The 27,451-nt window shown below is 43.5% G+C and overlaps 1 protein-coding gene across 2 annotated transcripts in view; it reads right to left on the bottom strand.

Moving 5' to 3' along the window:
• Positions 1 to 27,451, bottom strand: part of DHX35 (DEAH-box helicase 35) — a 661,155-nt gene that overhangs the window by 47,764 nt on the left and 585,940 nt on the right. For both annotated transcript variants that reach the window (XM_078652154.1, XM_078652155.1), the window contains one exon: positions 9,641 to 9,770. In XM_078652154.1, the coding sequence (XP_078508280.1) occupies positions 9,641 to 9,770 (130 nt within the window). The remainder of the gene's footprint in view (positions 1 to 9,640; positions 9,771 to 27,451) is intronic.

The raw sequence follows: 27,451 nt of genomic DNA, 5'->3' as shown, positions 1-27,451 counted from the left end.
GTTTTCAACATCGATAATTTCATGGAAGAGATATATCGATGACATCTTGGTGATCTGGCGTGGAGATGAACCCTCTCTTCGCGCTTTCCACACCTGGCTCAATGAGCGGAATAGATTTCTACGCTTCACAATGGAAAGCAGCCAAGACTCTTTGGCTTTTTTAGACCTGTTGATTTCTGTGACACCACAGGGTCTCAAATCTGAACTATATAGAAAGCCAATGGCTCGTAACTCCTTACTACAGTACACCAGCTGTCATCCCAAATCGCTACGTGATAATCTACCATTTGGACAGTTTTTGCGTGTGCAGCGGAACTGTACCACCAGAGAAGATTACACTAAACATTCTGATGACCTGGCCTTGAAACTCGCTGAACGGAATTACCCCAAGAAACTCATCAGGCGATCAAGGAAGAGAGCATCTAATAACAACAGGGAAGCCCTACTGGAACCACCGGTTCCTAAAGAAAAAAACGAAAGGCTGACATGTGTGAACACGTTCAGCACAAGATCTAATGCTATCCAACGCATAGTCCAAAAGCACTGGAGGATCTTGAACACCGGTAAAGATTCCTTGCCACAACCACTTTTTGCTTTCAAAAGAGCAACCAGTTTAAGAGACAAGTTGATACACACTAGACCCCCACCTAAGGATATCCATCAAGTGGGCACAATATGGAATATGCCACCTGTGACAGGACATCATCCATGTGGCAATTGTGCCGCGTGTCCTCAGACTAGACATACCACCTCGATAGATATAGGAACGAATCGTCCTTGGGAACAAAAGCGGTTCACGAATTGCAACAGCAGCAATCTCATCTACCTCATCACTTGTCCGTGCTCACTGAGATATGTTGGTATGACCACTCGGAAGATCAGGACTAGGATCTCGGAACATAAAAGCACAATAAGGTGCAAGAAGCAAGCAACAAGGTTGACGAACCATTACATCCAAGTGGGGCACAGACCTACGGAATTTGAATGGACCGTGTTAGAACAACCCAACATCCCCATGCACATCACAGACATATCCAAACACCTGTTTAAAATTGAGCAAAAATGGGTGTACAAACTCAACTGTGATAAAGGCGGGCTGAACGAGGACATCCCGTGGATGACACTGTAGTAGCTACATTTCATGATCTTAAGCTACATTTCATGATCTTAAGCACAATGATTTGACTTTCGAGATGATTGACCACATAGATTGACTGGCCACCTACTAGTATCCTGATGAGCAAGAGTAGGGCCATCCTACATAATGATTCCTAAGATAACCCAACCTCCTAGGTTTGATCAACATTCCATCTACTATAATCATGGTTATGACGCCATGAATTTTTCAGTCCTTTTATTTTCGTGCCCACAGAGCAAGTAACCGCCCAGAGACATTAATATGACATCTACTGACTTCATGTTTCGTTCAGTTTTCACACCGAGCGCCAGCAGCTCCTATAGCGCGCACGAGCTCACAAGCCCTGATAGAAGATCATTAATATCATTAATACATTGGTCTATGTGCTGAACTACAACTCCATGAGCAGTTGTAGTCCAAATGTCATGCGACTGACTGACGCGTCATGGACTACATTTCCCACCAGCGAGTGTAGTTCCTACAGCCGCGCTACAGAGTACGCATGCTATACGCTCTTGGGACTACATTTCCCAGAGACATTGGTAGTTCTTTTTTGGACCTATCATGCTTGCTGACGAAACAACAAGGAAGTGCTTATGGGACTACATTTCCCAGAGACATTGGTAGTTCTCTCTGGACCTATCACGCTTGCTGAAGAAACAATAAGGAAGTGTCTGTCATTCCCCGCGGCACCTCCCCAAACAGCCCGGCTGGCTGATTGAAGTACCGACGGAGAGGTAAGGGTGCAGGAGGGGCTTTGATTAACTCCTCACTGACATGATGTACCAAATAGACGCTCTGCATGTTATTCGAGCGGATGCGCTTTTATCATGAGATTTAGCGCGTGGGCGCGCACTGAGACTGTTTGCTGAGATTTGACTTTGGCTACATACTAACGATCACAGCTATAAACAACTAATGCCCGCACGCGCTTATTCTATTCCCCTAGTTGATCAATCTGGCGTGTAGGGAATGTACATATATCACGTCAGGAAAGCCATATATATTAAATGGCAATTGATAAAACCTTCTAGTTATCTCATGCTTGAAGCCAGAGAGATACATTTGCCTAATTATGAAGATTGATAAGAAATCTGACCCCTGTTGGTTTGCTGTTTAGCATCCCACAGGTTGTGACTCTGCCCTGACCTGACACTGGTTTTTTAACGCTGACTTTTTATATTCTCTGCAATTTAGAGCGGTGCTTCATTTTCCTGAGCTGTTTGCCAGGTGAGGTGAGGCAATTCCCCTTGCAAATTAAGGTGAGACATTGATTACGCATACAATGTTATACATATTGAGGGTCATTTGACCGAGATGTAGTATTGATATGATTCTAGCAATGTCGCTTGTGTAGCCCTTACTAACGAAGGTGTTATTATTATTTCCTATATCTCATTACATGTGGATATGCTGGCTTAATCACAACTGGACTTTTACAGGAGGAAAATGGAAGTGTACAGGTGACACTCTTTTCTGTTCATAAATGTCCTGTGTTTTCTCACTTATTATCACTTAAGCAGTAGCAATTAAGTTTATGGGTCCTGAGGAAGCGGTTGGTATAGAAAATGACCATATCCCGCAGAAACATGTCGACCAGATAACCCAGTCAGAAGGTATTTGTTTGAACCACCTGACTTTTTTGCACTATTGATGATTTTAATATTGGAGGTGCATGACCCCAGAATAAAGTAATTATTGTATGCACTATCCAATCTTACACGTTACATTTTTTCTTTCACTCATTTTTTTATGCACTGCTCTCAGTTACGAACAAATAACACCCACCAGACATCCATCCCACACTACTTATCTCCAATATACACCTATATCTATGGAGATAGAGTGGTGGTCAAACTACTGTGGAGTAGACCAAATGATGTACTGGGTGCCTAAGAACGAGTAACTGATGGACATTTTTCACAGTGGTTAACTGTCCAGTCTGTCTTCTATTTTTAAGAGTAGCAGCAGACACATAGCCAGCGACACATAGCATGTCTTGAGTTGTTTAGTAGACCCACAGTTATTCGTTGTTTCTTATGACTTTGAACCAGTCCAATCTGACCAGATGACCGTGATTGGCAGTTTATTCTTTAAAAATTCATAACTTAGGTTCTACTGGTCAGATTTTTGTTGTTTTGGTCTTGCTTTATTTATTCAATTCGCTCTATTTTTTTAATCTTGTGTGAGACCTTTTGTGGTGTGTTTTCACTGTGTTACTGTTTGAAGTGTTCAGCAAATATTTTACACATTGCCTCTAAGCTAAGCCTGACTTCTCTGTGCCAAGCTATCAGAGGGTTGAGCAAAGGTTTATTTGGGCTTTGTCTGTACCTTATCCTGACAATTACTGTGGTTGCTGCTTGACCAGGGCTCACACACTAGTCAACCAGTAACACAATTTCAAACAAAGAATACATAGAAAGAGTGTCTCTGGGAGTCTGTAGTCAATGTAGTGCATTGGGAGCATCTAAATACCAGTTTTTTGGGTAGTCAACCTGCAACATTGCAGTGGTGAGAAGAACATGTAGTTTTTTTATGGTACCGGAGGAGGAAAGAAGATGCATTTCCTCCCCAGTGTGAAGAAGGTACACCTTGTAACTTCATTAGTATTAGTATGTGAAGTTATGGATAGTTTGAGTCCGTAAACACCCCAACATTTCTTACTTTCCTAGGATTCGCTGTTTGAGCTGATGTTCCACTATGCACAAGTCATGATCAAAGTTTTTGCAGAGTTTAGTGACTTAGATATTTAATTATCATCCATTTGTCGGTTGCAAAGGCACTCATCAAGTCCAGATGTACTAATGTTCAAAGGCTTTCCAGTTTGAGTATGATTTGCTTGCCTTCTCTGTACTTATAACTTCTGATATTGAAAGCGCTGATAAGGTCAAGTAAAGGGGGCAGGGAACGGGGAATAAAAAAAGGAAGCCTTGTGGAATGCCTTAATGTGGGGTGGGAGGGGCAGAGAGGAAAAGTGGCAATGTTACCAAGCTTTACTAATCTTTGAGAGACAAGATTTATTTTAAAATATTTCTTTGTATGCTTACCTCTTAAAGTGTCTGATGATGAAGTCAAAAGATGAGCCTAGGTTCAGAAGTAGTGGCACAGCCACTCCATCTTTGCCATAGTTAGTTGCAGATCATGCTATATGGCTAGCAATGCTGTCTCTGTGCCCCTGCCTCTGCAGAAACCAAACTGAGAAAAGATCGCTTTCCTCATAAAAGTGGATATCCGGGCTTTCTATTAGTTTACTAATAACTGACCATTTGAAATCAGTTTTCACTTACCCAGATTTGATGACTCAATGTTCTTTTTGAAAGCTACTCGAGAGGTAGGTAGTTGTGCTTAAATGTGAGAGACAGACTTCCCAGTGTCAGTGCACGATGAAATACAGTCACCCAACCCTAGCCTATGCTATATTGTTCTATGATTAGCCCCAGACCAGGGTTCCTACCCATTGGTTGGCCCTTTCTGCTTAGCAACTGGCTGAGCTGCACATTGTTATGCTGTGTGCATTATTTGGTACACCCAACATAGACAAATAAAATGAAATCCATCCTTAATCTTCCATTCTCTTGGAGTCGGATCAAGCTACATAAACAATAAAATTAATAAAATTCAACTCAACTTGACTGATTTTACTACACTAGGTACCAACAGAAAGGTATTATATGAAACAGTTTAATGGACGAAAACGTATATACACACATTTTAACGGGTTAGGGAAAATGTAAATTAGAAACTGCGTGGCACAAATGTATTGGATCTCCAATCCAAAGGTAACGATAAAATTGTCCTCCCTTCTTCATTGCAACTGTAAATGATTTGCATCTTGGAACTACGAAAAGGGTACTGCAGACAAATCATAGAGCAGCTATGATGATGCTGTGTTTTTATCTGACAAACCTGCAGCGTCATATTACTTTAACATCTTCTGCAGTTGAGCTGATGGCCAGAGTGATCATTTTACAGCACAAACTGCCCCAATTATTAGTATGTCAGTATTCAGTCAGATATGCACTGGACTGCCTCTTGATCCCATGCAGAATGCAGCACCTAGGAATTTTCCAAATCGAACCCTATCTCTGCAAATCCAGTTCTGGGTTGTGGTTGCTCTCTAAAGTAAGTGTATGCCCTTAAAAATAAATCTTAATGACTTAAAAAACAGGAAAATACCCTGCTATGAGCAAAACATAGTTCATATCATGCACCTATTCATACAACAGAATCACATGTATTATGATCCTTCAGCATTTTAACTATTCTACAAAAGAATACAATATTACTTCCTATTGGGAAATTGTTGAGAACGCACAGATCAAAAGTTGGGCAATGTCTGGCATTGTTTTCTGGCATCAGAAAATATTTGGACTAAGAAACGTTGTCTTTTTCTAATTGCTTTGTCTTCTCCGCAGCTGCCTTAGCTCCCAGATTTAGGACCCGATTCATCTAAATGCTTGTGTAGAAGAGAGTTGAGAGCGTGAATAAATTAATCCCTGTCAAAGGGCACATAAATCAAATTTGAGTACACACCTCAAAACAATATATCATATAGATCTCTACCAGGTATGAGATTACAACCACATTTGTTCTGAGGCACCTGGTTACAGCATTCACTTACTACATTTAAGCCTGTACATAAGATGTGTTTGAAGATATCTGCATGATCTCTTTATCAACTGAGCAACGGGAGCCTGAATATGGTCAGGAAAAACTGTGGTTACTACATTAGCCCTTTTCCATAATATATTGGTAGCTCTGCCAACAAACAGGATATACTGGCAGTCCTAAAAGCCAGGCTTCCATATGCATGTACGTTCCTATTCAGTTTATTTACCTATTTAGAATCGATCTTCTGCTGCAAATGATAATAAATATATGGGAATACATTAGGGCACACCTTTGTAGATGATGCATCAATTGGCAAACAGTGGAGTAAATCTGACACCAATGTTCAACTGGTTTGAAGGTTGCAAAGAGAGAGACATATACACTAAAAAGAAGTAAAGAAGCCTATCAACATCTTCTGAAAGAAATGTATTGTACATAACCAATAAACAACAAATCTTCCAAAGTTTTGTTGCAATAGAGCTACAGAAGTATGGATCTTGGATGTCTACTGTGATGTGTTCTGTTGCACTGGTGGAGTTGGAGGAAATGATAGTTCAAGGCCAGCATCTAGAACCATTATTTTTTAACCTACTTGGTTTTAGTTTATAACGCTAGAATGGGTCTGCAAATCGCCTGCTTTTCTGCATCAGAAATTAGTAGGAGTATAAAGATTTGCCTTTCTATAGTGAAGAAAGAGGTTCCGCCACTTGCTCACGTAGCATGTTTTAAATTTCCTCCTGCCGCCATGTGTAATGAAAGAGTATTATTTGACAGAATAACCAAAGGGAAAATTTCAACTTCAAGGTATATCCATTCAGCACAATATTCACCATATACTTACATTTCTTTTTTTTCATAACTCTTCCAAATGATGGAAAACGGTCTGTATTAGTAGTGTATGCTATAAGATTGGCATGAGCGTAGGTAATATTTTGCGTTGTTAAGTAGCTATTGTGCTGCTGCAGATGAGTGATGACTACTTCTCTTTATTATGCCTGTTTTCTAGATTAAACCATTTCGGTTGGTAACAATTATCAAGGGTTTATGATGGGTCCTGCAAAATAAGCTCTTTTTCTCATTATGTTTTGTAATGTTTCACAAAGTGTTGCTAGAAGTACTTTTGCCTTAAGCAAAAGTGCATTGCATTTTGCTAAGCCTTTGCCAAAATGTATGGTTCTTTACTGTAAATCTATTCCAAATGTAGAGGAGAGCATATCTCAATGAGATCTAGCCACAGTGCATTGCCAGTGTTATTTATCTTTTAGGTTTTTGGAGCATGCAAATGCTAAGGGGTATTGAATCGACGTTGGGTATGGAAAACTCTGGGAGTAAACGACCAGTAAATTGAAGAATGACTCCTGGTTCAAGAATTTCCATTATTAAATAGTGATCCTCTTGAAGTAGAATCATTGTCTTCCTAGAAATTGGAAGTTTCGCTCAGGGTTGTTAGGCTTTTATTTTCAGACAGGGTTTTATTTCAATGCCTGAACCGAAAGGTGTATCGCTTTTAGGCATTAGTCCCTGTTGTAAAAGGCACGTTTGTCTCAGTGGAGAAAAGATAACATTGTGTGAATTTTGGGCTCATGTTATGTCAGTAGACTTTTAGATGCAAAAAAAGGTTGATACTTAAGAGGTCTTCGAAGTTGATTGAGGTCTTGAGTTGAGTGGGAAGTTCTCAGATAATATTCCTCAAACTTACAAAATGCCTTGCTCTCAAATGGGGCTTCAAAGACGAACGAAAGGACAATGAAATCATGGCTGTTGATCATTTCCACAATGCTCAATGACTCAACTTTAACAGAGAATGGTGGAAACGGCATATGTTGATGGTGACATTATTACAATCACTCCAACAGGGATTAAGAGAAATGAGTAGCATACTCTAAAGTAGAAGGAGCCTTCCAATAAGCACATCAGAACATTGAGATCCTGGCATAACCTTATAGGACAAAGTCATTTTACTAATAGCCTACTACTTTCTAGGGGCCCGATGTAGGTAAATCTTTTTTACCACTTCTTAAATACCGATTCATACCGAATCGGTATTTAAGAAGTGGTAAAAAAGAGGAGGGCAGATGTAGATAATTTTATTTTTATAATTACCGAATAGGAAGGAATCTGTATTTACCGATTCGGTAAATACCGAATCGGTAAGGCCCATTGATTCCTATGGGCATTGAAGCCCATAGAAATCAATGGGCATTACCGAATCGGTATTTACCAAATCGGTAAATACCGAATTTTGCAAGGGTGCAGGGGGTGTCACTTTGACACCCTCTGGCACCCCAATTACAGGCATGTGTGCCATGTGGCACACATACATGCCCTAAGGGCATGTCTGGGTGTCACACGGCACAGGTGTGCATGCACAGATGTGCATGCACACCTGGATTCGGTATTTTACCACCCAATTGGATTGGGTGGTAAAATACCGACTCCTAAAGGCCTGTGGCACTGTTTGCAGTGCCACCTACATGTGATATTTACCGAATCGGTAAAATTTCCGATTCGGTATTTTACAGAATCGGTAAATTTACCGATTCTGTAAAAAAGGTCCCCTACATCTCAATGACCCATTTCCGGTCGGTAACGGCCGAATTCCGGTAATGGCCACCTACATCGGGCCCTTGGTCTTTTTTGTCACTATGAACAGTTTCTAAATTAAATCACAAAATATCACATAATGAGAACCCCTTGGGCATTTTGCAGTTAGGTTATAACCGTCTTTTTGATTTCTTTTATTTTCACATGTCCAGTATTTCCGGAAACATAAAAATATTCTCTTGGGGGAAAGCATAAATGGAAGACAAGCAGCGACAACAAGGTATTCTCAGTAGAACAAAATCATTGTAAAGGAGCAAAAATGTAATGTTTAACAGAGTAAGTTTTAATACAAAGTAAACTAGACAATAAGAAAAATATAAATAAAAAGGCAAGCACAAACTCAAAGTCAGTGAGTGGTAGCGATCAATCTTGAAAAAGTATCCAGTATTCCTAACATGAATGGTAAGTCAGACAGAGTTCACTGCTCACAGGTCCTACTCACAGGAGCTGAAAAAGGAACTAAAGCTCCAACTGCAAGTTCTGTGCAGTGAAGCTGCTAATACTTTTAAAAGAGCAGTGCTCTGTTTAGCTCTTTCAAACTGCTGCCTTGTTTTCTTCTACAAAGTAGTTAGGTTAAATCAACCCTGTTTTTAACTTGAATTTAGGGATAATTGAGTAGCTAATGTTGAATGTCTTAAATAAAAAAAAAGCTTAAATACATTTACTGAATGCTGTCCACAAAAGGGAACTGCAACAATTAGTAGAATATAGCTTCTCTTTTATGAGTACTATGTATCTCACACACAAAAAGATATCTTGTATTCTGATTACCTCTAATGAAGGGCCGTGATGAATGGGGGTGCATTTGACTTTTAGTTTTGGAAAGGGTCATATTCTTCCTTATAATGATAACTAGATCAATCCCCGTGGACAAATGTATTTTCAGTTTGCATTGATAGTCTCAGAAGATGATAAATACCAGCATTTCTCACTCACACCTATTGGGCGATTTCATGAGTTTAAGTCCCTGGAGAAGTAGAGGCCAAACCATTCTCATCCTCCTTTCTCTAAACTGAGTCAGTGCTTCAATGCTTAGAAAAGATCACCTGACTGCGGCTGAATCAGTCTCTAGAGCTACATAAGACATCTTTGTTGCTCAACCTAACAAATCACAAGCTTAATCATATTCCTCAAGTAAAGATATCTGGTAGGACGGATGTATGGGAATAAGGCTTTATTAGTTCAAAGAAGAGAAAACAGGTAAGGCCAAACGCAAAAAGAAAAACCTATGCAATATATTTCTTTTACACTTGATAGTAGATGTTGAGTATACCTTAAAAAACATACCTTCACTTGACTTCTTCAGGACTTTAAATTTGTTAAGAAGTTTTTTCAACTGTTCTCTCACCACTGTTGCTCGGACCAGACCTTTATAATTTAGGAAGTGCTCTTGACACCACTGGGAGCTTTTGTTGTACTGCAGGGTAAAATATTAATACACTTATGAATTATGTGCATGTTCCACAAGTGGAGTGGTGGACACAAAGAAAAGCATCATTTTAGCTTAAGCGCAAGCGGTATAAGTGTGCAAGTTTAACACATTCAGTTAGAAAATCCTGAGCTATACGATTAAATAATAATAAACATAACTGAAGTAACAACATTAATTAAAAACATGAACTAAAAAAGTTACAAAATAGCATGACAGTCACAGGATGGAAGTTTCAGCACATTTACTCTGATTTATACCATATGATCTGTGACGTCTGACTCACATCTTCCTAGATAAACTCTCTCATCCTCATGAGTACAGAAAGAACATTAAAATCTTTCAAAATGGCTCAATTTCAAAAAGGCATTGCCTCTCCATGAAAAGGCTGAGCACAAGGCTTAAATGGTATTCAAATTAGGTGATATGCTACCTCTGAACAATGAATATCACTTAGACAAGACCCATTTTCTAATTAACATTCACATATGTAAATTATTTATCTGTTTGCAGACTTGGAAAACCCCCAGAAGATATCTCATGTACTTAAGAATTATCACTCTGTCAAGGGCATTTTTTGACATATCAAGAAGTGTGTGAGATTTTATTTTAATGCTTGGATTTAAACAATTTTGTTTAAGTTCACAAATTACCATTCTTAGGATTATGCAAGACATCAAAGAGCAGGGACATATTTTTTAAACTCCGGTTACGAGTTCATCACCCTGCTTTAGTAAGGCATTAAATTCTTTGAGATATTCCTTTGAATTGTTAAGAAGATATTGTGGACTCTCTTTTCAAAATGACTTCAAGCACAATTATTAGTCACACTTCATTCATTACAATTTCTTTACATTTTCTCAAAGTAATTAACCGAAAGTGAAGTGGGCCTATCCCTAACAATCATTAATGGAGGAGTTAGGAGAAAAATTGTATATTATATACCAAATTACTAAATTATCATTCTGCCACCTAATGCATTATATGCATTTTTCTTGAACTCTTTTTGGTTTCACACACACAAAACAAAAACAAAGTGATCTACTCGTGACCGCCAACCACACTTATTTGCAATTAGAAAAACTCTAAATGTTGTAGACTGTAGAATGCCATAGCAAATGTTGAATTTATCTAGCAATGAGACAATATGGCATTATACTAGGATGCCTTAACCTGGGAGGAACAAGCATACATTTTTTTAACAACTAAAAAGACTAGGCTCATTCCTTTACTCCATTAAGCCTTAGCTACGACTGGGAGAGTAGATATGATGCTGACATCCTTAAGAATCTGAATAGGAATTCTCTATTATACATTCAAAGCTCTGTGTACATTAAGGTCAGACTTTGGCTTAGCCATTACAAATGTTTAAACCACTGATTTTGAACCTCAGAGGGTGAAGAATTTGGGTAATACTAAAATTGGTCAATATGATTTTTTGCCAGAAGATAGGAAGTCCTTGTCTATCATGTGCGTATGAACACAACACCTCTGGAACAAGTAGAGTTTGTCTTCAACAGGAACAAGTTACGTGTTACAAAAGAATTGACTTTCTGGGACTGATGATTAACCTGCAAGGCAGCTACAATCATTCTCTTTTTAGTGATAGTTCAAGAAATCCATAGGAGATCCATTGAAATCTACAAACCTAATGTCTCGCCTTCAGGTGCAAGCTTGAACTGTAGGTCTTCTAGCAGCATGGATCTATAAGATCCTGCAAGCACCACTACTGAGAATTGTAGATTGGGTGAGGTACCCTTATCAAGACATTCTGTGACCTATGGGACTTCAAGTGTTCTAAGTAGATAATTAGACAAGGTTTTTGCACTGTGTGTAGTAAGCAGTTGGAAATATTACCAATTACATATTTTTCCTTTTGCAAGATAATCTGCAAAAGGAATCTCATGGTGATATCATAAGGGCAGGGACCACAAATATCTAAATACATGCCTTGCCTTTTGACTACAAGCTGCCAGCGTTGCAAAAGTCACTCTGGGTTTGATTTGAAAATCGTGTCCGCAAATGTGGTTTGAAAGTGCATTGCTCATACTTAAGACAGTTTGTGGGAGTGCTCTACAGGCAGGATATCCTAGAGAGATATCTTTGGATATCACAAAATGTCCCATCATGGGTTGGCTAGTTGACAAACATGAATAATTTGGGAGGGAACATTTTCTTCAGTTTGAGAGGGTAAACAAGTTAGAGCAACGCGGCATGGAATACATCAACAGACTCACAGAAGTCCTGTTTGGTCTGTCGCAGCTGGAAAAAGGTCATGATCTGTGTTTACGAGGGCTAGAAGTGTTTTCTATGACTCACCAGATTGGTGACATTCAAGTATGAGGGTCCTGTGTCTGGTCTCCAACAAAGTCGCTGGAAAGGTGCAAAAGCATGGACCTTTTTGTTGCCCCTTCTGTTTCCCTCACTCCAACAAAACAGTTGTTTTGACTGGCTAAAAAGTGCCTCCAATAAAGCAACAATGAGCAAGGTAAAATTAAATCTACCTATCAATAAAGCATAAACAACAAAAGCTTGGTCGCCATTCAGATCTGCTATATGTATGATGACCAGTCACTAGACAGGAGATCGGTGTGCTCACTTTCGCTCTTACTCTCTCCTGGCAATTGTTTCACCCATTCAAGAGTGCATAACCTTAGAATATGTACAGTTTGCCCCTACAATTTGTACCACATTTTACCTTTTAATCAAGCGGGGTGTGCATCTATTGCATCAGGTATAATGGCATTTTGGTGGAAATGCACAATTCTGCCCAAATGACGACTGAAGTGCGAATGAAGGAGTGTTAAGGCAGTACTAAAAGTAATAGATGTAATGCCTGTGTTAATCGGATCCTCTGTTAATCAATCACGCTGGGCCACATTCCATACCAATCGCTTTTTAATTCACTTGTGTCACTCTAGACATGGACCAACCACATACAAATTAGTTTTGGTCTGCCATAATGGTACAGTCCAGTCTAAGCTGCTAGCTAGGACATGACCCCTCTGGAAGGGCGCACAAGTTAACCCCAGAGCAGCATCATTGGAAATACACTATATAATAAGATTTACTGCATAGCTGAAAACAGTACAAGCAATCAAATAAATCAACTAAATATTCACATTCTCTGAGTCAGAAAACATAAGAGAATGAGCTAGAAAGGGAGGAAGCAGGCAGTCAAGACGGTCTAGGCTTCAAATGTTATATTCACATCAGCTCCTTGTTGATTCTTTGAGTCATCCTGATGTATTTGATACTTATTCAGTCATGCAATGGACGCAATGTAAAGAGACCATAATTGATTGAGGCAGAGAGAGGCTCTGAGGTGTCCCTTTTATTGTAAATTAAAATCTGCTGATCACTCCTGGCTGGTTTCTCACCACTACTCAAGATCTACATGATCAAATGTTTGTCATTGTATACACTTGGTCTCACAGCTTGTTTTTATCCCCTTCCCCGTCCCCAAACAACAGCTTTGTTTTCCTTGAGAATGGCATAGGAGAGGTCATTTTTGGGGGCTGTTAACACAGGGGGGAATTACCAATCATTGACTGGGAATGTGATGCTTTGGGATTGATGCTGGTTAAAAAGACTGCAGCATTAACACCAAACAACTGTTGAAAGATACACCAAACACATTTTATATACTTAGTAAAACTGTGACTTTATTTTTTAAATGCTACTTTGAGCCAGATTTCAGATTCAGTTTTTTATTATTTCTTTGCGCGATTAATCATCAAAATTATTGCAAGGGGTTGTAGGCTTATCGCTGTGTTCACAATAAAAACAGATTTGAACAAAAAAAAATTATTGCAAATCATCCATTAAAAAAAGACAAAATACAACAGGAGTCACCAGTAATTATATATTCCTATCAAATAACTGATTCGGTTAAAGAGAACCCATCAGTAAGATATAACATTAGTCACAGGATTTGAGGATATAAAATGTCAGTGCAGGCGGGTAACTGATACAGATATAAAGAAATCCATATAATATAGCCTACAATTCACAAACACATGAGACCATAATTAAAATATAATCGAATAAAAAGAATCGCAACTAACCCGTATAAACTTTATTAAAGTGTTATTGCAGTCAAACTCTACCTATGTTGGCAGCTACAGTGCAAACAAAAAGAAATGCAAATCATGGTTGACTAAGAATTCGCTAGAGGCAAATTACAACTACAACACTAATACATATGCAAAGACTGCGGTGCAAAATAACTAGAAAGATCATGACGTTATAAGGAATAGTGAGGATCATGTTAAATAGAAACATCTCCCCTCTGAGCAATTAGAATGCAAATGCTATTCACATAAAAGTCTGCAAATACAAATAAATCCAAATCTGGGATTGAGAGACTCATTCTAATACATGTGCAAAGGCACAGTGCAAAATAGCAGAAAAATGCATGGCCTTACGGAGACAGTAAAAGATTGTGTCAATGTCATATTAGCGACGAAAATTTCACCTGAAAAATAATTAAAGTGCATGTGCAATTCACATCAAATTGTGCAAATACAAACAGGTATTTTAGATGCCAGGGCAAAAGAAGGCAAATGACATGACCAAAATTCAAATAGGGCTACTCACTGAGGTCCATTAAAATACTACCTAAATGTTGATTGAATAAGAGCAAACTAATATTGAGCAAACTATTAGCTGCATGAAGCCTCAGCACTCAGCATCGTTGTAGCGAACTACATACATTTTTTTAAATCTTGCAGTTAGCTGACACAACTCACTCTTCAGGCATTCTTCAACTGTAACTTTGCAGGATTTAATGTTCAGATTTCTAAAAATGGGGACATGCCAATAGCGCCTAGGGCGGGAAAGAAATAGGCAGAGGACAATGGAGAGAGTCAACCTAGGCATCATCCTCGACAGCCACCGCCCCAAGAAGAAGCAGGTCAGCGCTGTCTCCTCCGCATGCTTCCTCACCCTTCAAATGCTCAGGAAGCTCTTCAGATGGCTCCCACTGAAGACCAGGCGAGTTGTCACACAGGCTTTCATGACCCGTAGACTAGACTACGTTGGAACTACCATCGAACTCATGACGAAAAGCCAGTGTATCCAGAACAATGCGGTCAGACTCATCCTCGACCTCACCAGGCAGACTCACATCACCACCTCACTTCAGGAAACTCCACTAGCTACCAGTTGCGAAGGGATACTACCAGTTGGGACGCCCAGTAATAGGCCTCTATATCGGGGAGCGCTATCCCCCTATTGTAAGGATTACTTTGCAGTATCTGGTGCGCTATTCGGGGGTGTCCCCCTTGCCACAGCAGTGTTCGAATTGCGCTATTAATTTCTGTAAAGGTATCCCTGGATAGTGGATGGTATAAATTTTGAAGGGCGTAGAGCAGCTGGGGCATAGTAATCATATTTAAAATGGCCGCCCGTCCGAGCAGTATGATGGTGAGATCCCTCCATCTTTCCACATCCGCCTTAAACTTTCTCAGGACTGACCCTTCCTACATACCCGCGGGTGTGGAGTCACAAAGATTCCAAGGTATTTGAATCCCTCTTGCACTACTCACAGTTCTTCGGGCATGGGCCATTCTGTTTGGGTGGTAGTCGGACAGTAGAGTGTAGATTTATTCCAATTACTTTTGTAGCCAGAGTGGCATCCGTATTCGGTAATCGTGTCAAACAGGGTCGGTATGGCAGGATTAGTAATGCACAACAAAATGTCATCTGCATATAGAGAGATTTTTTCCTGCCTGCAGGAGTGCTGCGAAAGCCTCGTATAGAGAGGTGTGCCCTGATGGCGCAGGCCAGGGACTCCAGGGTTAGGGCAAAAAGGAGAGGTAAAGGGGACAGCCTTGCCACATCCCCCTCATGATGGGGAAGGGCCGAGCACCTGTCGTTGATGTGTACCAATGCCACCGTTTGGTTATACAGGAGTGCCACCCAGCTGCAGTATTTTGGCCTAAACCCGAATTTCATCAGAGTAGCATCGAGGAATAGCCAATTTACGGCGCTGGATGCCTTTTCGGCGTCCAATGACAGGAACACCTGCGGGCTTGTCTGGTTCTTTACTTTCATGAGCCAGTTGTCAGTTTGTTTCAAGTTTAGACGGGTAGACTTTCCTGGCATGAATCCTGACTGGTTTTCATGGACCAGGGCCATGATCACTCCTGGGAGACGGGTAGCCAGGATTGTAGCCAGAATTTTAACTTCAGAATTAAGCAATGAAAAAGGTCTATAGGAGACACATTGATTGCGAGGCTTGCCCCTTTTATGTATGACCACAATAGTGGCCATCCTCGGTCTGGCGGAAGGATGCCTTCCTTGTGGGAGTCCATAAAAAGCTGAAGTAGGGGGACTCAGGATCTCCATTTAGTGCCTAAAGAATTCCGCCGGCAGCCCATTGGTGCCGGGGGTTTTCCCAGGGCGACGTTTCGCCACTGCGTCCTGGATTTCTGCCATGGACTGGTCTGCCTCTAGGTCCTGGGCTTCCCCATCCTTACTACTGGAGTGGGGATTGTCGCCAAGTAATCCTGTATCTCGGCCTGCGATGTGGGAGTTCTGGCCCGGTACAGTTTTCTGTAATACTCTATGAATGTGTCTGACACCCCCTCATCCGTGGATTGATTAATGCCCTGGAGGTCAACTACTTCCCGTACCCATCAGTCTTGAATCTCCTGCCTACTGACCCAAGCAAGAAGCTTTCCGGCCTTATCCCCAACCTCGTAAAGGCGGTGTAAGGTCACTAAGTACTGTTTTTTGGTGTCGTCTGTTGCCAATTCCTAATACTCTATTCGCAAGGTGGTCAATCTATGCACCACTTCGGGGTCCCTTTCCTGGGCAACCTGTACATCAAGCTCCATATTTTCTGTTACAGCTCGACCAAATGCTTGTCTTTCTCTTTTTTCTCCCAGGTTATACGGTATTGGGCTCTATCTCGCAACACGGTCTTGTATGCTTCCCAAACTGTCACCCCAGAAGGGACTGAGTCCTTGTTTTCTGGGAAGAAAGCCTCAGTGTCGGCTCTAATCCCCTTTGCTATCTTGGTGTTGCATAGGTCCCAAGGGTTCAGCCTCCAGGTATTGGCACCGGCCACCTTCCCACAGACCCATCTCTAGCAAAAGCGAGGAGTGGTCAGAAAGGCCTCTAGCTGTGTACTCTGTCCGTCCTACGTCCTGTAGTTCGCCCTTTGGAATAAATATATAGTCCAGTCTGGAGTGAGAGTCATCAGTCCGGGGATTAAACTAAAACTGCCTGGTCTGGGGGTGTGTATCTCTCCATGCATCTGTCAGGCCTATCAATGGGGAGAATCTTTTCAGAGATGTGGATTGTGTGGATCTATCTCCCTCCCGCAAGAGGTCGATTGCTGGATCCATGACTTCGTTAAATTCACCACCCACTATGTGTAAGGCAGAGGGTGTCTCTTTCAAAATGTCAATTATATCAGTCATGGTAAGCGCTTGAAATCTAGGTGGTGCAGAAACGCAAATCAGCATGACCTCAGTTCTACCCCATAGCCCCGTGACTCCCACGTATCTACCTTGGGGATCCTGCCAGAGGCGTGTGGTTTGGAAGGGAATGTTATTCTTGATCAGAATGGCCACCCCCCTCGCCCCAGATGTAAATTCTGAGTGTGCCAGGACCTTGTAGGCCCCTCGACCTATAAAACCACAATGTGTACCCTTAAGGTGTGTTTCCTGTAGCAGTGCGATGTCTGGGTGAAGCCTCTTAATGTGTTGCGATACTAGCCCCTATTTGATCTTGTCCCCCTGTCCATTAATGTTCCAGGTCATAACCGTTGGATTGGGTGGCCGGGTCATGTCATGTCCGGCGTTAAGGTGCGTGTGTCACCAAGGTCTGGTGGCAGGGGAAGGTGATGCTCCCTAATGTCCCGTAGTCTGTAGGAGGGTCTCGCAATGGCTGTCCTTGTGCTCAGTAAACCGATGTGCAAACAAATAAACCCCAACTGTGTGGTCCCCCTGAAATCCCCCCACCCCACCTCCTTCCACCTCCGCCTTCTGCTCCCCACAACTTGGGAAATGACCCTTGGCAGGAGAGAGTAGGTCGGTCTGTCATCCCCCCATCCCCTCAATTTATACCCCAAAACCCCAACTCTTACAGTTTGCTGCACAACTGTTCAGCATTTTCACAGTTCGAAGCTCTGTCTGCTTCAGTGGGGGTTGATAATGGTTAACAATACCTTCCCACCGGTTTTCAAGATGCAGTACCCAATACATTTGTGTCGGTCTCCGTGGGTGGAGCTCTATCCGCAGGCCCCTCATTCTCCTCGAGTGCCTGGATTGCCATTTCCAGTGGATGTCTTGACTCTGGTCCAGGGGACATATCATCGTCTTTGGAATCCGCAAGTTGGTTGGGGGATGCAGTCCTTTGAGCCGTGTCAGTTTCGGACAGGGAGTACTCACCTGTTAGCTGAATGAGCCACCTCTTATCATGCATAGGTTTTCGCAAGGTATATAGAGTTCCTTTGCCTAATCTCCGCAGCCAACTTGCGGTCGCACGATTCCTACGCCGGGGTGACTTCTCTCTGTTGGTTGTGCTCCATGTCATATAATTGTCTGTCCGTGGTCCTTCTGAGGGTCGAAGCACCCGTCTATCCTCCACCCACGTCCATGCCTCCTCTGGGGTCTGGAAGAAGGCTTTCCTTGGTGGATGACCTTCTGTTTAGCTGGAAACAGGAGAATATATTGAAGTTGGAGGCCCTTAGCTTAGCTTTCATCGAATCGAAAGTTTAACGTTGTTTCTGGACCTCTCTACTATAGTCCAGAAACATCATGATTATCTGGTTTTCATAACGGACTTTTCCCTTGTGACGCATTTTGCGGAGTATCATGTCTCTGTCCGTAAAGTTCAGTATCTTTGTGATAATGGCCTAGGTGGAGCCTCAGGATGGGAGGGGGTGGGCGGGAGGGGGGGGTTGGCGCATATTGCGCGATGTGCACGTTCTATAACGAAGCATTGGGAAAATAATGCCGCTGGTATGAGATCAGTCAGCCAGGTTGTCAGAAACGCCGCTACATTGGTGCTCTCCGCTCTTCCTGAAACCCCACAAAGCGGAGGTTTTTCCTCCGGCCCCAATTTTCTGCATCATCGATTCTCCATAGCATATCTGCTACAGCGCTATGCATGTCTATTATCTCCTTTTTGAGATCCTTTACGGCATCTTCCACCTACGATACTCGAGTCTCGGCCTCCGTCACTCTCTCAGACTCCTTACGGAGGTTCTGTCGGAGCAATGAGACCTATGAGCCGACTTCTCCGATCTTCCCCTCTAGAGCCTCTCTGGTGCTTTGTATGATCTGGAGGAGTATTGTTGTGTCTGTCGGTGGCTGCGCCGCCTCCGCAGCCTCAGCCTGCGTCGCGAGTACTTTGGTGTACTTGTCCATCTTTCCTTGTCTTTGAGGATTCGGATCTTTGTCCTTGGCCATGGCCTGTGTCCCACCTACCCGGGGGGCACAAGTTCATTCCTTGTGGTCCCAAGTGTCCGGTCTGGGCGGCTGCTCTCCACGTCTTTCGTCCGGAGTGCGACGTCCAAATGAGACAACGAGGCGGTCTTCTGTTTTCCACCTCGAGCCTCTGGGGTGTATTGTCCAGTAAGGTATGTCGTTCGGGGTCACCCACTTATCGGAGCCTCCCTATGGCCTCTCTAGTCTCAGCCGTGGTGGCTATGCATCTTTCTTTGTGCTCCGGTGCCTCGCGTCTCGCCCGGTCCCTGCTCGGGCCCCGTCCGGTTCTGTTCTGGCCATCTGCCACCCCAGTGCTCTCAGGGTCACATGACAGCCTGCCGGCCCTTCGCCTAGGTGCAGCGTGATCCGCTGCTGTGATATATCGCTTTGGGCCCCTGCGTGCCAGCCTGCCCAGGTCTGTATCTTCTGGTAGCGGTCTGTGCTTCAATGTCGCACGATAAACCACCCCCTTCCCCTGAATCTCAAGCCAAAGGGTCAGGTTCACGGGGCGTTTAGGTGAGTTCAATCGTCGGGGTCCGGTTTTGAGGCGATACCCAGGTTCACAGCGGGCTGAGAGCGTTGAGGGCGATGTGCCAGGCACGCTCCAACCCCCCTCCCGAGACCCATGGTGCAAGTAGCGCCCTGTTTTAAAGTGCTGAGATACTCCACAATTTGGAGCATTTTTTGGAATGAGCGACTCGCTCTTCCATCATTTCCAAGCACTTTTTTCACCTTTTTTAAGATTTTCACTTTCTCGTCCCCTGGTCAGGGTGGACGATTAGAGAGTCCATACCGCCGGGGTTTAGTCCTGACGAATGCCTTGGTAAATTGAAACCACCCATATGGCAGAAACATGTTGACTGACTTAAGTATTTTTTCTGAATTTAACCAATCCTTAAACCTTGGCAGCTAAATTCAGACACATAATACTCTTCACTTGTGTCTTAGGGATCACTCATTAAACTTTTTTTACTGATACCCTTTTAGGCACTTTTAATTTTAGCTACCCTCACAGCACGCCCTTCTCACACAACCAGCTCCGCAGTCTTTCTGCCATCGCAGCACACCGAAGAGGCATTCGGCCTCTTTGGTGGGGCCCGGTGATGAAGCATGACACTGACTAGGTCGGTGTGTGAGGGCTTTCCTATCCACCCAAAGTGGGTGTGTGATTCTTATCTATCTCACTCCGTCTCTGTGGCTTTTTTGAGACTGATCTGACCTCTCTGTTTTTGTTTATTTAGGTCAGTTCAATGCCACAACCCTTACTGCGATCTCCTTGGTCGCCAACTTCACTTCATCTGCACTGTTGTGTTCTGTGCTGCACCCGCCCAATGCTCTGCATCCGTGTGCCGGAGTCAGGGCACATATACCATCAAGTATTGCTGACACTTACGTCCGACCCTTTGCATTGATTCTGCCTTGTCTCCCCAGGTGCACCGGGTGAGGTTTCTCTCTAGCACCTTCTCTCCGGAGCTGGCCACTCACCTGCTGAACTCTCTCCGTGCCACAGTCTAGGACTTCAGTGGCCAGGCCTTCCTTCCAGCGCCGCGGCCCTCCGGGTCCCACCCCTCGTGGGAGAAGGGTATCCCACGGCCCATCTGATGGACCCCTCGCCTGTGTCCAAGTAAGGCAGGTAGCAGTCTAACTTTGTGGCATCTCCAATGATGGCCCAGGGCACTCCCATCTCTACATTCATAGGCGTCAGTGACCACCGCCAGCCACGGGCCTCGATCTCCGCTTTTACTTGTTCGGGGCAGTTGTGGGATCAGTCAGGGTCCCTCTCTCTTCTCAGACTCGCTTGGTGGTTTGTGCTTCCTGCTGCGGAAGACTACGCAGACTCTGTTGGGAGGGGGGGCACTCAGGGCACTGGTCTCCACCCCGCGGTGATCTCCCTGTCAGATCTAGAGCACCTTCACAGTCCTTGGAGGGGGGGGTCGCATCCCATCTCGCCCGTCTGGCTATCTTCTGGGGCCACCGCAGGCCTCACTCTGCCCCTCGTCTTCCACCAAGGGACCCGGGTGCTCCTCTGTAGCGGTGCCTGTTGGTGCTAGCAATTCACCCTGGCCGTGATCTACAGCCCTGTGGTCTCCTCTGTCTGGACGAGTGCAGGGTTATGCCCGGGCCCTCACCGCCTCCGGATTCCCGTTGTCTCTCACAGGCCGCTAGGCTACACAGACCTTGTCAGACACACCGTCCAGGCCACGGCCGCCACCTCTCGGTGCGAGCCTCTTATCGAATGTCGATACTTCTCTGGGCCACTGGGCCACCTCACCTCCTCTATCCGGTTGTCGCCCGGGGGCCAGGGCGCAGATGGACCACCTCTGGCCTTTCCGTTCTCTTTGTCGCAGAGGCAGCGAGCTGCCATCTTGGCTCCGCGTTCACCGCTCGGCACGGGACTAAAAACGCTTTGCCTCTCGGTTATAAGCGTCCATCGGGATTCCGCTTGCCACCAAAGGGGACCAGCCCATCGGGAGGATCGTCGAGAAGTGTAGTGCAAATGAGTAACTGCAGGATTCAGAACGGATTTGGGGCTCCGGCAGGAGCTTGTCCTCTTTGCGACTTACTCGGCCATGAGCTAGGCCACGCTCTGTGTCAGCAGTATTTTTGATAGCTGTTTGGTGCTAAGGCAGCATTGATAACCTATTTGGCTACAAGCCAGTCGATGGCAGTGTGGTAGCAGTTGAGCATTTCTGAGGCTTTATCTTGAATAATGCCCCACAGAAGCGGCTTGATGGACCCTGGTTCGGCTAGTACTAGCTTATTACGAAGGAAAAGAAAACTGATAAAGAACGTTATCTAGGTGTGCCAGATTAAACTACAGGCAAATTTGGGACTGCACCATGCAAACAGGTAGCTTGAATGAACGTCTATGGCATTGGCATTACACAAGATCCAACAAACTTGAAAAGCGATTTATAAAGACAAAAGATTCATATGTGAGAGTGGGCATCTGTTTGAAGTCAGTAACTTTGCAAATTGGGGAAAGGTCCGGACCCAATAGGTTTTTAAGAAGGCACTGAAAGACAAAAAATAGAGCATTTGCCATAGTTGCCAATGCCTCAATTTGGGCAGATGTAAGTCGTCAGTCATTTAGCCATACTCCACAAAATTTGATATTCAAAACTCTTTCATCTTTCTGGCCATTAATTAACCATGCCCACACTTGATCTTCCTTTTTCCTTAAAACTAGAATCTTAGTTTTTGGGGTAATAATACTAAGCTTATTGACTTTGCAATAATTTGCCTGGCTGATCAAGAATCTTTGCAGCCCAATTGCTGGTAGGTCCAGACCTCTGTCATAAATTTTGGGAGGAAAGGTTTGGCTGAGCTTAGGTGGCCATTCAAGTTGGTTAAGTACAGATTAAAAATTAAGGGAGCAAGAACGCAGCCCTGCTTCACACCCATGTGTGTGTAGTGTTTTGCTGATGTGGACCATTCAATAGACACTCTCACTTTCACTTGTATATGAATAAAGACTTATGATGACAGTCAGGAGATGAGGAGGAATGCCGCAAGCTGATAATTTAGCCCAGAGCAGACCTCTGTCCAGTGTATCAAATGCAGTAGTGAAATCAATAAATGTACTGAAAAAAAAACCTGCACCCATTTTTGTCAAACAATTGATAAGTGCAATTACACATAACAAATGGATCTCCGTCCCATTGCCCTTTTGAAAGCCTGTTTGTGTGGCAAGGATGATTTTCTTGTCGTTCATCCATTCCTCAAGTTCTATGTTGAAGATTTTTGCAAACCACTTTCCCTCCACATCTAATAGGGCAATAAGACGGATATTTTCTGGCTTAACATAATAACCCTGTTGATGAATAGGAGCTAGGAGAGAGCGCAGCCAACTCTCCAGCACCTGGTTCCTAGTTAGACAATCATTAAACAGAGGGGTCAGCCAACTTCACCATTCTGATTTTTCTGCCTTAAAAATGCGAGCTGCCAGAACATTTGGGCCAGGAGCACCTGCCGAGCGCATCGTAGTCTAGGTATTATGAATCATATCTTCAGTGATTAAATCCAAGTTTAGGCATGGGGCACAAACTCTACTCATTACTGGGTTAATCGTTGGAACAGGCAGCGAATAAGAGGGTCAACATACAACGAAGAAATAAATGCTACCCATCCAGATGCTGAAATGTTAGATAATTCTCTTTGCTGGCTCTCTGACAAATTGTGAAGCATGAGCCAACATTTTTTAGAATCTTTATATTTTATTGCCATGAAACTGGCCTTCGATTGCACATCATGCAGCTGCTGTTTATCTTCATACATGTGACTCCGATACGATTTTGAGTTTCTCTTTCCGGGGTAAGGTTGCTGTATCCTTATACACTGTCCTTATTCTTCTGTTTAAGTGTCTCTTTAACAGTAAAAGATCTCGATTTTTTGAAGTACATGGAGGATGAGAGCTGTGTACCAGAGGATGAGGAGCAAGAATTTAAAAAAAAAAATTAGTAAATTGAGACCATCCTTCAATTAGTTGTTGTGATTCGTTTCTCAAGGACAGTAAGTAGGGTTGCAATTGCTCAATCTTACTAGTATTTAAGCCGCCAGCCCACCGAATTTCCAACTCCGATTGATAGACCAGCATGGTTTCTTTATTAAAAATGGCGCATTCTAGAGAAAAAGAGCATGACAATATAGCATGATCATTATAGGAGTATGATCCAATTCAGTGGAGGTGCTTAAGAGTTACCCACAAGTAACAAAGAGTGGCCAGTCTTTGATACGACGTGTGCGTATAAGCCGTACCTTGGTCGTACGTGCCCCTGCCTTTAAGTGATCGTAAACCAAGAACGTTCAGGGCATTCGTTAGTGTAATGCAGAGCTTTGAACATCAAGTTGGAAGAATTGCATTTTGAGGCAGTGTATATTTATTTTGTATTTCACAGTTACTTAAAACCATTTGCAATATAACAGTAGTTTAAAAGCAAAACATTAAGAGAAATTAATTTACAGTTATAACCAATTTAATTCCATAGAAAGTACAAGTAAAATATGGATAATTTAAAAGAGATTAATAAAATTAAATTATGTATGAAGCATTATGAGGGAAGTGTGTCTTCGTCTGTCCACTTGTGGAAAAGTAAATTTTGCCATGTTCTGTGTCCCTACGCCTCCTCCATCATATGTTATGTGTGCATGATTAAATATGCATATGTACTCCCCATGTTCGATTAATGACGCAATTACAGTTGTGTCCACCTCTAATATGCCAGTTTCCAGTCCTCGTGAATACTACGAATATCAGGCCTATGTAAAGTTACGTTGCCACGTTTCTCAGTGTGCACGTTATTCTATTATAAAGTTCCCGTTTCTAGGCCTCAAAAAGGGCCTGGACTCCAGATTCAGCTCCTGTCTCCTGAAGCCTCGCTGAGGAGCGATACAGCCCCCACCTGTATCCTCGACCCTTCACTTACTTCCTGCCTCGCAGTGCCCGGTTCAGCTGGCTCTGCCTCTGAGTCTGCCAAAAGTATGTTATGATTCCAGTTATCAGTTCAGTCCTCCTTCTCTGCATTCCTAAGCTACTGAACTGCATCAATAGTTTCCGTCATTGTCTAGCCTTCACGTCTCCACGTTAGAGAAATACTGCATTTAATGGTCATTTAATATTCTTCATCACGCACTACATGTAGAATAATGCATGGTCCAGTCTTAGAATCAAGTTAGCCTTTCCCCTCCTAACTTCTAGTTTATATCAACATGTTCTCTAAACATCAGATACTAGATACTGTTTAGGTACATGTCGCCCTGACTCTCCAGACTTCAGTCTCTGCTCCTAGCACAGAGTTCGAAGCCCCCAGCTTCTCCTAGTGATACGTCATTGCTAGTTTGCGCGCACCATCAGGTTAGAGGTCCCGGCTCCTTAGGTAGCCCCCTCCATGGTTTCCGCCCTATTCATGACATATTCTGTTACGTTTGCATCACATGTCTATGTATACGCCCTGTTACACCTCTTTTCGCCCTTATCTTTCGCGACTGCTACGCGTCACGCCTTCTGCTCCACCCACTGCTACGCCTACTGCAATGTAATGCTATGTGTTTGCGTTATGTATATATGCTCATGTATTGTTATTAGAAATTCAGCGCGCTCATCCCAGATCCAGCCCCAGCAGCTGCTGGGCCCTGCCATCCTATTCCTATGCAGGTTGTCCTGTTCCTGTCCTTATGCTGTATTAAACCTGCAAAACTCCTACTACCTCGAATCTTGACTCTTATTTATTGAGCTATCTGTTATGATATATGTCTAGTCAAAAAGAGAGGTATTATTTATTTATTTACCACATAATGGCGCCCGAACAGGGACTTGCCCCTTCCCCACGCGTCGGTGAAGCCACGCCGACCCCCTGACCCTCTGCAGTCGTGACGGAACTCTTCTGTGCACCGGCAGATATTTCTGCTCCAAGTATCCCTCAGGCCCACGGAGGAGACGGAGGAGGCGGTCCAGCATCCAAACGAGACGGTGGAGGAACGCGGCGAGTCCCGACCAGAGCCCAAGCCAAGAGTCCAAGGTCCGAGGTATCCGGAGGCCCACCCGTAACTGAAGTCCGAAGTTCGTCGTCCGTCGTCGTAGCAGTCCAGTCCAGTCCGAGGCTTTCCGTTCTTGCTGCCCGGTGAGTACCATTACTGGGGTAGTATCTAGACAGGGTCAATCTAAATTGACTCTGGTCCGTGGGTTGGTGGTACACAGACTCACAAACGAAGTGTTCACCTAGGTGGATATGGGTCTTGATGCGTCCCTTTATGGGACCGGTATGTTCCGTACTGTTTCAGCAGTGCATCCAGTAACTCTAGTCTGTTCCGTTCTCGAGAAATTCTTGTGTTTCTGTTTTCAGTATTCCAGGTAATATTCTGTCCAAACTGTTAGGTTATGATGTTGTTCAATGTATTTCCAATGTCGTGGTATGCCTGAATTGTTCTCCCAATTGTTATTGTTCCTCGTGTATTGTATTGTGTTCCGATTCAAGTTTACAATGTCTCTCTTTTCGAGATTACGTCAGCTAAGAACTAGAAAGGGTTTGTTAGAAGAAGCAGTTCCTGTTCCGCCGAGGGACAGCCCAGGTCACTTTATGTATCAGAAGCATGGCATAAGCGCCATATTGTATCTAGATTTATGGGTAGAGTATACCAAACAGTTAGAAGAAAAGTATAGATGGCCCGTATCGGGTACATGGGATGCCGAATGCATCATGCGAGTAGAAGAAGCATTATGGAAAAAGAAAGCCAGACAGTCACAGAAAGATGCCATCGAGTTATGGCGTAAAGAATCTCATAAAAGAACTGAAAAGGAAATCAGAAAGTCAGAATTAAGTAGAGAATCCCTAGAACGAGCACAAGAAAAAGAACTAATCGAGATAGGTGAACAAGTCAAAGCCGAACAGTCAGACAGACAGAGGCATGCCCTTAATAGGGGTATGTATCCTCTCCTTGCCGAGGGCTTGCCAAAAGCGACCCCAGAGGCATCCAGTAATTTCCCGCCACCATTAGTTCCGACCAAACTACGTCACAAACAGACCGCAGCTGATATTTTTATTTCGTCCTATTTGGACGACACAGTCCCAGAATATGCAAATCCTGTTCGCGCTCCGCCAGTCCCTGTAAATCAGGCACTTCCCGCTTCTCCAGACACCGGAGTACCTGTTACGGTACCCCCGGTCCAGCCCGCCATACAAGTCCAGCCTGCATTTCCATTCCCCACTCTGCCAGGACGAAGAGCCTCAGTAGACCTAGACTCCAGTTTAGGGGCCGCAGGGGGAGGTACTCCTCAAACCCCGCCGCCACACAAGCGTTTAACGACAGCCGAATTACATGCACAAGCGTCACAGCGTACGCCTAGACATCAGACTGTAGCAGAAATAAGAAAATCCCTTGCCGAATGCGGCTATGATCCAGTCCCAGGCGAGGATAATATGGTTTTATATTCATTCCGCGTAAGAAAGGTGGCCGAGTATCTAGTCACCTTACCGAATATGAAAGAAGATCTAGACAGAATATATCGTTTCATCCGTACAGGGGATGATCCAGAAAGTATTAGCGAGGCCATGTCTCAAAGGAAAGCCGAGATCCAGCTCATGATATTAAAGTTTCTGATCAATTGTCTAATAAGAGAACAAGATTATCCGTCTAAAGATCCGGCCGAAATGAGAACCCTGACAAGGTGGAGTGATAATATAGCCGAGGGTAAGCACAAGACCGTCGGTGCTATGGAGAGTATGTACA

This window comes from Lissotriton helveticus, chromosome 7 (genome assembly GCF_964261635.1).
Source record: "Lissotriton helveticus chromosome 7, aLisHel1.1, whole genome shotgun sequence".
Lineage (NCBI taxonomy): Eukaryota > Metazoa > Chordata > Amphibia > Caudata > Salamandridae > Lissotriton > Lissotriton helveticus.
This window is presented reverse-complemented; position numbering and strand designations above follow the sequence as displayed.